The sequence below is a fragment of the Hemicordylus capensis genome, chromosome 5 (genome assembly GCF_027244095.1).
Source record: "Hemicordylus capensis ecotype Gifberg chromosome 5, rHemCap1.1.pri, whole genome shotgun sequence".
Classification (NCBI taxonomy): domain Eukaryota; kingdom Metazoa; phylum Chordata; class Lepidosauria; order Squamata; family Cordylidae; genus Hemicordylus; species Hemicordylus capensis.
In genome coordinates this window covers 181227988-181239205 of record NC_069661.1, presented here as the reverse complement: position 1 = coordinate 181239205, position 11218 = coordinate 181227988, and the positions used below count along the sequence as shown (strand labels likewise).

The 11218-nt window shown below is 42.8% G+C and overlaps 1 protein-coding gene and 1 long non-coding RNA gene across 4 annotated transcripts in view; one reads left to right on the top strand and one right to left on the bottom strand.

Annotated features, from left to right (window-relative positions):
* Positions 1–1771: 1771 nt before the first annotated feature.
* The window catches only part of ANO6 (anoctamin 6), a 108595-nt gene continuing 99148 nt past the window's right edge, over positions 1772–11218 (bottom strand). For all 3 annotated transcript variants that reach the window (XM_053256478.1, XM_053256479.1, XM_053256480.1), the window contains 5 exons: positions 10302–10432; positions 8663–8868; positions 5096–5292; positions 4550–4655; positions 1772–1991 (listed from right to left, as the gene is read on the bottom strand). In XM_053256478.1, coding sequence (XP_053112453.1) covers positions 1785–1991; positions 4550–4655; positions 5096–5292; positions 8663–8868; positions 10302–10432 — 847 coding nt within the window. In that variant the 3' untranslated portion in view covers positions 1772–1784. The remainder of the gene's footprint in view (positions 1992–4549; positions 4656–5095; positions 5293–8662; positions 8869–10301; positions 10433–11218) is intronic.
* LOC128327559 (uncharacterized) lies at positions 4342–10520 on the top strand. Its single transcript, XR_008308673.1, has 4 exons — positions 4342–4516; positions 6307–6368; positions 6484–6599; positions 8677–10520. It is a non-coding gene; the product is annotated as an uncharacterized LOC128327559 (long non-coding RNA).

The following is an 11218-nucleotide window of genomic DNA, read 5'->3' as shown; positions in this document are numbered from 1 at the left end:
CGACGGGGGCAACGGGACGGCAGGGAGGAACGCTGCCGTCCCGAGGGGCTTCTAATTCCGAGAGCGCCGGCGGGGGAAATGCGGCGGGGGGGGGTGAGTACACTCTCCCCCGCCCTTAAAGCCCTACCCCCGCCGGCGCCGAAACGCCGAATCGCCCCCACCACCCGAAACGTTTCGGCGGCCTTTTCAATGGCCGCCGAAATGTTTCGGGCTCAAGCCTAATTTCAAGCCCCAAACTCTTTGATATTATGGAAGGTCTTTTAAAGTAGCCGCTTTAAAAGGGGTTGTCAGATGGGAAAGGGGTCTGAAAACCCCAGATGGACATATGAAAACAGGCCATGCCCCATTGGATCCTGCCCAAAGTTAGCACGACCCATATAGTACATGGAGACAGCTGCCAACCATTTCGGGAACTGGACTTTCCCTTACATCATAGGAATTGCTGCATCTGTCTGTATATCAGCCAGTTTACCCTAACATTTCTCCAGACTATGATGGAAAGGTTTAGAGAGAAAACAAGCAGGAATTAAGTAAGTGTGAACCAGCCTGAACACACACCATACTTTCAACAATGCACCAAATCTCATCCCAAGTCCTAGCTTTCAGAACACTTTGAACCATATTGGATCTTAACTGCAGACTCAGGTTCCCTACACTCTCAACTGTTCTACAGAAGTAAATGTGATTTAGGATTCCAGAGTATCGGAACATAGGAAGCTGCCATATACTGAGTTAGACCATAGGTCCATCTAGCTCAGTACTGTCTACACAGACTGGCAACGGCCTCTCCAAGGTTGCAGGCAGGAATCTCTCTCAGCCCTCTCTTGGAGATGCCAGGGAGGGAACTTGGAACCTTCTGCTCTTCTCAGAGCAGCTCCATCCTGCTCTGGGAAGAATGAGGCCACAATGGTTATGGATCACTGAAGGAAAAGATGTTTTCTTGACATTGTGATATACTCTTCAGAGACCTCCAGTGATATCCAGGTATAGGAATGAGATGCTTTGGAAGCCCTCTAATGAAGTGTGGTGAGGTGGTGGCCTCTGGCAGCAAGTTGATTCCCTCACTACCTCACTGGTCATCCTTTTGGTCTGCCTGCCCTGTCACTGTTAACTTGCTTGTTCTTCCTGCCTTTTCAGAAGGGAGGGGTGCAGAATGGAATAGCAGGAAGTCCACAGGAAGCTCAGTTCTCTACCCCCATGTCTCTTCAAAAGGCAAAAAGCGCAGCAGACCAGCACTTGGGAAATGGAACTTCAGTAGCTGTGTTACCACCATCTTCACGTATGTGCACACAGCCCAACAAATATAGGCTCTGAATGTATCATATGCCAACATATGGAACTCCAGGGTAGGACTGGCATACACAGTCCTGATCACCCTCCCCTTGTGAACACTTCTGCCCAGTTTGACTCTCTGCAGAGGGCTAGTGAAGATGCTGGGTATGAGAGTATTCAGAACTGGTTCAAATAAGCTGTACTTTTGAGGTTTTGTATTCTTTTTAAGATATGTGGTTTGGTTTCTGAGGTTTTGCTTGGGCTTAATAGCAGATCAAGTGACATATAGTTAGAAGGCACACCACACAATTTTAGACTGGCTTTCTCTTTTTAACAGCCTGCAACCAATATGATGAAATACTTATCCACTCTGTTAAACTTGCTTATGAGCATTTGTTTGTTCCCTTGAAGGAATGTTCAAGCAAATCTCTGTTCCAATCCTTATTTCTGGTTGAAATGTTCACACATCACTAGCAACCGCACCAGAAAGGTACTGTCACTGTGTCAAGTCTTTAATCATATTTAGGTCGGAAGGTACCATCTGCTCCTTTTATTATTTTATCAGCAATGCTTCCCATATTTTTCTTCACAGCTTTCAGAGGATTCTCATGCAGGAGGATCTGTGTTAGATATTTCTCTCGTTTAATTTTGCTCTTAGTTTTGTTTGACACATCTGGAACAGTGTATGAAATAACGAATTTCACAAAGTAGATGATATGCTGGAAAAATTAATAGAGACACAGTCAGTCATTCAGTGAATATGACCCTTATTAAGAGAAATATATTGTTCAGTCATTGATATGTGCTTCAATCAAGAGTTCGGGGTTCACCCTGATAGGGACAGGAAGCTCTGGGCATATGGCCTCTTTATTCATTTCAACACAGGGAGCCAATCTACGTATACGAGCTTATGAGGGGTCAAAAGTGTATCTCCTCAATTGATCTGAAAGGGGAAGTGCTTCTTTAAGGACTCCCTGACTTGTTGCTAAGGGAGTTTCTCAAAGCATGTCCAGGTGACAATTTCTCACTGTCAGCTCAGTCCTTGTTCCCCAGTAAACTGTGGGAAATTGGTCAATTTATTAGTAAAATCATGTGTCATTTTCTCTTCAGGCCCATGCTGTTCCTCCAATATAGAAACAGAAGGACCAGTACTGGAGTCACCACTGTATATAGACTTCACCACTTCGGAGGACAGAAGTGAATCCCTGTTCAAAATTGCTGTCTTTCCAATATCTTCCGCATAACATTGAAAGCAAAGTAAGGATGTGGCAGGTTTTAACCTCTGAGCCATGGCTACTCTTTGCAAGAGGTCACTTACAATAACCAGCCAGGCAGAGAACATGCGTCGTTAGCCCAAAGCAAATCTTTAGACTGGCTTAAAATAAACCAAATATTAAATTCAAGGGAATTTCAACTAGTACAATATTCACAGTTTAGTTGTCTTTGCTCATCCAAAACTTCAGGGGAGCAGTGGAAGTTCAGCATCCAACATCTGGACTAGCACATCTACCTCCCAAGGCATTTGATTAGACTTATTATAGTGGAAAAAATCCATGTGGATTTATTTTTGCTCACTGTAATTTGCTTCACAGAGTATTCCGAGACTAAGCAAAGTATTTCGGTTCAGGCCTGTAGTTGGTCTGGAATAGAAAACTTACAGTGCTGTTCAAGCCTTGTGGTGGGTGAGGCTTTTCAGTAGGGTGAAGGGGAAAAGGATACTTTCCCTTCCCCCTTTCCTAGTCATTTGAGGCTTTCGCTGCTATAAAGTACTAGGTGTCAGGTTTGAGGCTGCCAGCCCTGAAACTGATAATTTTATTCCTATATATTGAAGGGTAGTGGTGGTTGATGAAAGTAGGAAAAAGGAAAAGATGTCATTTTTCATTTCCTTCCTCCTGAAACATCCTTGTACTGTGCCACGGAGGAGAAACATTTAACTTCATGGCAGACATCACCTCCATGCCCTATCTCCTTTCCAAAACTTACTAGAAGCTGATAGGGCCAGTTCTCTTTCTCCCCCACAACCACCAAAACTGACAACCTAACTATTCTTGTCTCAGTTACACTCAGCCATAACTAATCCATAAATCTAACTGATCCAGTCATAGCCTACCCAATTTCTGGTTCCTTTAGGCCTTTCCCCCCTCTATCCCTGAATAGATGTGAGAACTGTCCTGCCCAAAGAAAACCATGGGCAAATTCAGGATCTTAGCATAGCTGTGACTGGGCAACAGCAGTGTATCCCCTCCCCTACCATACAAGGAAGCATCAAAGACAAGACTCCTTCTCTAGATAATGAGATGAGTTCTAGCATTTTCTTATTGTTAGGTCAATGATATTCTGGAATGTCCTGAAAGATCACATAGACTATAAGCCTTTCGCCCTGGCAGAGGATGCGTGGGTGTAGGCTTCCTGGAACTCACTTTCACCCCCAGATGATCCACCCTCAGTGGGGGGAGTACTATTTGTGCTCTCACATGATCCGTGTTGCTTGGAGCAGCATGCATCTCCAGGAGCTGGGACAGGGCGTCCCAGCCTCTGGATATCCCACACACTGCATGGCACGATGCGTGAGGAGCATTGGGGAAATCCCCCATGAGTCAGGCACTCTAGGTGCCTGACTCTGTGCATGCTCAGGCTGCAAGCAGCCCAAGCACCCTCATGACCCCAGTGCCCAGGGTTAAAGACACACTCGGGCTCTTAACCCTAGCTCAAGGCTAGTGTAAAAGCAGGGCTAGGCGGGCAGGCAGTGCTGGGATCCACACAGAGCCTGGCTTTGCATACGAGTAGCCTAGCCCAGACTGGGCTGCTTGTGTGAATAGCCTTTCTGTGTTGTAGAAGGTTCACATGGGTGTTTACAGTTTTTTCTTTTAATTTACAAATGTATATACTTCACTATACTTATGGAGTTACCTGAATATCTACCTGACGGTAGAAATATCTATCATATTTTTGGGATGTCCCATTTCGCTTCCAAAATGATGTAAAAGTTTGTGTTAGTTCTTAATATATATGATTACAACAACATTAAGTAGGACTGAGCAAAAACCACTAAGCCAGGTTGGAGTGACTGTCAGTTACATGGACTAAGAGGCTGGCTTACACAAGGGATGTATAAAGACGCATGGGTGCAGATTTGAGCAAAACTTGCACTGACATGATTCTTGGAATGGGAGCCTTGCACTAACATGGAAGACTCAGACAGACATGATTCTTCATGCAAATGTATTAAAGGAATTTCTTAATGGTAATGGTTCATGATAAAACAATATATACTAACCTCCATCACTATGATGAAAGATAACTTGGCTGCAATAACATGCCAGTAATAGATATTGTGTTCATACTGATGTTCATGTCCAGGAGGGTATCTGAGATCCCTGTATCTAACATGGTTAAAAAAATACAAGCAGTTATTTTAACATACTCTGTAACAGTGTGCTTAGACCAGAAGGGGGAGCAAAGTATGTCCCCTTTCCCCAGATTTAGTGCAACATGCAGTATAAATGGAATGAACAAACGTAGGTCTAATGTACGAAATAAGTTAGATCTGCTGAAATACATTGTTTCATATTTACATTATTATATAAAAATAATTAAAATGGTTCTGTAGGGGGAAATAGTTTAATCTTCTTTTTTGAAAACAGTTGTAATTTACTGTTACTTCACATTGGCTGAATCCATAGTTGTCCTTGGTCGGCAGCAGGAATGCTTACTCTGAAGTAGTTAGTACTTTCTTCACAACTATGGATGCTACCAATGCCTAGCAGCTCAATACACAAGACATGCTGATTTTTTAAAATAGGAGCAACTATTTTAGACTTACCTGCATGTTGTTAGGTTCAGCCCGGAAAGAGCTGGCTCGCTTCCATTTCTGAAGTCTGATAGAGCGAAGATAGAAAGTGTGTTGTTTATGTATCCCTTCATGGTGTAACTGTTGTGGTTCCCATAGGGAGGGACTGAAAATGACCAGTAATAAACCAAGCGTGGAATCATATCAGATGTAAAAGCAATTATCATTGCCTGCATGTTGAGAGAGGAGAAGGAAAGAGCAAAATTTACTAAAGAAATAATAAAAATAATGCCGGGGGTGGTGGTGGTTCTGCATCTTTCTTCAAAAGATATACCTATATTAGCTGACATGACGAGGAAAATTACTCAGTGTTGTCCCATTGAAATTTAAAGGACAAATTAGGCATTTGTCCTAATTTAAATGGGATTACTTTGAGTAATTTTCCTCATCATGTCAGCTAATATTGTACCAAGCTGAAGCTAAGCACATTCAGGTCTCTCCAGTACCTGGTTGGCAGAGTGCCCGGGAAACCCACCCCATTGATATTACTGTACCTATGACTTGTTCTGTAGTATGGTCTGGGTTTTTTGAATGAAAGGTTGGATCCATATGCAAGCTAGAATGAGCCTCCTCTTCCTAGAATATTGCACACTACTTCCACATCCTTCCCTGGTCACCACCAATCTGTGATTGCTGCTCCTCCCTGTTCCCCTTCCCATGAGCACCACAGCTTTTAATAATAGTCAACAATGGTCCTTCCTTTTCTTCTACAACTCTTCTAACTACTGGATAGCTATACTGCTTTCTTTATTTAAGCACACAAACTCATTTGCATCCTGTCTTTTCTCCAGCGAGCATGGGATGTGGCAGGGTGGTGGTGGGGGTGGCGGGGTTCCAGGCGGACTAAGATCTTAGCAGATATCCAGAGGTCTCGGAAAGAATGGGGAGATGGTGAAAAACAAATGCAAATGTGTGTGAAACTAATACTGTGGTAGAAATGAGGATAAAGCTTAGATATTACTAAGCAGCTAGCAAAAATGGTCACCATTCTATACATCTCTTGTACTGTCCCTATCAACATATTTTGCTGCTTTTCCTATGCATGATTATACATTTTTTAAAAGCCAGTTTTGGAATTCAGTATATTTTAGTTGTTCTTTTACAGTGTCTTAACCTGCAATGTGTTCTTTTCACATAAAAGTTCGCCTCTTCTGACCTTTGCCCTCTTTTCCAATTATTTCCAGATGTGCTGTATACAGCTGTGAGGACATAAGCAGGAGACTTAATTGTCCTGCTCTATTTAAAAGTAAGCCCTTCCCCCCTTGAGTTATAAACTCAAACTTAGAGAATCATACGGGGGGGGGGGCGGTGGATTCGGATTTCCATTTTCCAAGATCTAATCACTTTTCCATTGATTCCAGCATAAATGAAACCTGGTCATAAAGTTGGCAACAGATGCATTTATATAGTGATGTCAGCTGTGTTGGATGAATTGCAAATCCCAAGATAGTTTTGCACAACAGACTTGCATTGCGCTGTAAGTACTGCAGTCTTTATATATGAAGTGGAAAGAAATTGAAAAAACTGGAAAAGTAGCACCGAATTAATAATAGTAAGGAATGAGGAAAGCACAAATGGGAACTTCTACTCTTGTTCACCGTACCAACCAAGGTCCCTGGGTTACTGCTCATTCTCCAATCACTGCAGATGTTACTAGGGCTATCACCTGATTGCAGTAATTGATTTACATCTGCATATACTTGCATATGAATAAAATATCCTTTCAGGATATTGTCTGTACTGAGTCATCAGAGCAGGTAATAAAATTAAAATATTTTATTGTGTGAATAAAAGATCCTTTCAGGATATTGTCTGTTTCGAGTCATCACAGCAGCTGCTAAGCTAATACTTACACCAGTAGGAGCTCGTCCTAACAAGCCACAGGGGGTACCACACAAGACACAACTGACTCTGGTTGCTGGCAGCCTCCCTCTGGCATCCCCCCGCCACCATTAATGAGAGCTACACTGCCTGCAAGCTGTCCAGTCGTACCTGATGAATGGCCGGCCTACAGGCAGCATGGCTCTAGTGGGGTGGGGTTGGGTGGGAGAGAGGCTGAATCGTGTGAGGTCCCCCTGCCTTGTCAGGATGAGCCACTACTAACTGACTTCGATTCTTGGTTGTTCTGCTCCCTGCCTATATTTTTATCTTAGTAGTATAGCCGCCTTGGAAGAGAGTGAGAAACAGAGGACGTGTTGTGCTCAAAGTTTGATGGCTTTCCATACAGTTTAGGTTACAGTAAACGTGGCTGAAGGGTTAATGTACACCTATTCTAGAGTAACCTCCTACCCAGCATTATATTGAGGGTTTCACAGTCCTCAGAGATATATTTCCATGTGTTAAAGAGTGTGTCCAGCTGAAGGAAACTTTGGTGAAAATTGTCCCCCCCCCCCAAAAAAGTACTTCAGATATAGTACCTCTGCAATATTTTTTTAATGCATAGGCAAAAGAGGGAAGAGGACATCAATTAGTAGTACAGAGCATGTGCAAATGGCCTTGGAAAGCTTAATGTTGAAGGTGTAGGGATTAACTATCTGCTCTGAACAGGTTTCCTCCTCAGAGAGTTCTCTATTCTCTTGTGAAGACACAGATCTGGAAAGGCGGGTGGTGGTGGGGAGGGCCCTGCTTCCTAAGGGAGATTTCACTATCTTCATCCCTTTCTATTCTGTCAGCTGCGGTTGTCTTCAGAAGAGGATCCTCCAGGTTGCTCTGCTTTACAGGAAACACGGGTTTGATAGGGGAAACACGTAGAAAGGATATATTCCAGAAATAGTATTTGGCCCTGGTTTTTTAGGTGTAGGACTAACTGTTTTTGGAGTCACCTGTGAAACCATAGGGTCTTGGCAACCATGGGATCTATGACCCTCTTGACCCTATGATTGGACAAGCCCCTAGGAGAGAATAAAAAGTTTCTTGAAGAAGAGGACCAGCCATACATCAGCAACTTAACATGGCTGATCCATTAAAAAAATTCAAAATTAATTGCTTTGAATAAATTGGACTAAATAAATATGGATATGGAAAGAGATATGGAAAGTTGTGGGACACAAAATGAGGATTTGTCCCATCTAAAGGAAACATCCCCATAGACTGTTTCTAAACATCTCACTGCCTGGGAAAGTGGAGAGTGCATAACAATATCTTAGCCATTTAAGACTGTTGGAAAATGTGAATATAAGAGAGAATGAGAATAAAGACATCAAAAAGGATGGAATACTATGAGGCCATTCACACAATCAAAAACTGTGATCTACCTGGGTTTGGGAGCTGTGTGCGCTCCCAATTTTTGGCTGTGTGGAAGCAAGGCAGGAGGAAAACCTGGATAGAAGTGATTATGTGGAAGCAAGATAGGAGGAAAAGCTACCCAGGTTTCCCTCTAACCTTGCTTCTACACAACCAAAAATTGGGAGCACCCACATCTCCCAAACCAAGGTAGAATACAGTTTTGATTGTGTGAATGACCTCTATCCCTTAATGAAACAGCAGTATGGCTTGTAATATTAGAGTGGCAGGTCATCATTACAGTAAGACTGAACTTACATTTGTCACCACAGCAAGAATGGCTATTCCTTGCATGATTGGCTGCCATGCTCCTATGTCCTGTGCTTTTTGAGGAACCATGCGTCTGAACTGTGTTGTAATCTTCCAGGCATCCACACGTATTTCCAGCAAATTGTTCAAAAGAGCCAGCAAGGGTGCCAATGGGAATGATGCCACAAATAAGGTGACAAATCCAAACTGTATCACTGTCAAGAAGAAATATGCGTTGTGTCATTTCAGAGGTTAGATCAGCCAACCCAGATCTGTGGCTAACAAAGAGCTGCTCTAAACCATCTGAAAGCACTATATCCTTAATCAACATGGTTTGTTGTAACCCCCAAATTTAGAATAATTATCTAGAACTCATTGAGCCCATTCTCAGAACTGAGTGAGAGGGCTACTTGGTGGGAGGCGGGGAAGGCTGCGTAGCCTTACCTTCCCTGCAGACAATCCTTGGTCCATGCTGGGCACGCAGACTGCAGCACGGAGGCAGCGTGGAAGTTTGGGGGCCAGGATACATTGTTCCAGCCCCTGGACTCCCATAATGCACTGCATGAGTGCATGGTGCATTGTGGAGATCCTCTGGCGCTGGCTGGAAGCCTGCTCCCGTGTCAGCGCCGTGCAGCACCAACACATGAGCATTTAGCCTGGGTTAAAGGCACCCTCACATCTTTAACCTAGACTAAGTGGTGGGTTCCCTAAGTGGGTTTGCCACTTGCTTCCTGGCAGTACACATGCACAGCCAAGAGCAGGCTTGGCTGCCTTAGTCCACTTTTGGCTGTACGTGTGAATGGCCTCTTATGTAATAATTATGCCACCATCAAACAAGATAATAATGAAAAAGAACATATTTTGCTCATGAGGGCAGATTGTTTTGTCATACCTCAAGTGATTTTTTTTGTTATATCTGTATCTCTTGTGCAAAGAGAGCAACAATAAATAGCTTAGAATTCATAATGTAGATATTCCAAGCAGGATCTAAAAGCATCAGATGTGCAGGCTTTTATACACACACACACACACCCCTAGTATGGAATTTCTCCCCTACCACACTATGGGCAGGTTTTTGGCTTTAAAGTAAAAATACAGGTACCAAGCTTATTTGTTCAGCTAAAGATTAATTCTGCACCTTTAAAAAAAGCTAATCAGTTAAGACAAAAACCCTAACCCTTGAAACTACTCTGGGTGGAGCTGGATGGGATTGGCTTTGGGACTTTCATGACCAATCAGCTTCTGAACAGTCAGTTTGGGAAGGACAGGGCCAGCAAAACCAGCATCTGTTGGAAACAAAGGAGACAGTGGGCCCTGAAGTCAATTTCTTAGGGAAGCTGCATGTTTGAGTGAAGATCAGCAGTGAGCTCATTACTTAATATACGTCATCTGTACTCGTTTTTTTTTTCAGATTAAAAGACTGTGACCAACATGCATCAAATGCTTCACAAGAACTCCCAGGGCTTAGATTTTTTTTTTTTTTTAAGATTGGCAAAGAATCCATCCAATCTAGCAAAATCAACCATGTTTCCTTTTGCAAGTATGTACAGTTTTAACCCATTCAGGCTTAATTACTTAATAGAGTTTTAAAAGTCTTTTCATATTCAGATTTCGCCCCATTAAAAGAGCTAGCAAATAACTGGCCTACCCATTTCAAGATATTCGTAAAACAATCCCAGCTTGCCAAATGGTTGCAGATGGTAGTCCTGTTCCCAGCGTGGGATAATCTTTTCTGACCGAGCAGCTGAGCAACATCTTCCAATCAGATTCTTAAGCCACCTACAAGGTTGGATCAACAGCAAGATTTATTCGGTCTGCTAGAAAAATGCTATTAGAAATATTTTGTTCTTTTCAATTAAAAGCCTGTGAAAACATGTGCATCTTGAGGGTCTTCTTAAAAGTAAACAGAGAAGAAAATGCTCTTATTTCAATGGGGAGCCGATTCCAAAGCCCTAGGAATAGGGGTTTATGAAACCAACTGTTCTGATTATAACAGGCTCAGTTTTTTAGTGTGCGGTACACATGGTTAAAGCAAACTACATGTTACACATAGCCATATGTTATCTTTTCTTTGATAGTTTTGTTATGAAACTAAATGCAGCCTCTTTTGAGAACAGAAGGGGAAAGGGCTGTTTAACCTTTCTAGCTTAAATTTCCAGCCATTTTTCCATTCAAAAACATGGCCTGGATCCTTTTTATTCTGTACGGGAAACAATATGACAACCTGTATCCTTTCTCTGGGGTCAGAAAACAGGTGGATGGAGGATGGTTTTCACTGAAAGAACAGCCAGATGGGGAAGGGTTTAGCAGCCCCTCCCCCATCCCCATCCTTTGGCTGAAACTCATAGCCTTGGAGGCTGCTTTTGGCTGAAAAGGAAATAAAATCAGAGAAAAGATACACATAGCTATATGTAATGTGCGTTTAGCCTTCAGTACCACATAAATGATAACAATATCATCTTAGGAAAGGAAAGATTGTGCCGTCAAGTCGGTGTTGACTCTTGGCGGCCACAGAGCCATGTGGCTTTCTTGGTAGAATACAGGAGTGGTTTACCATGACCTTTC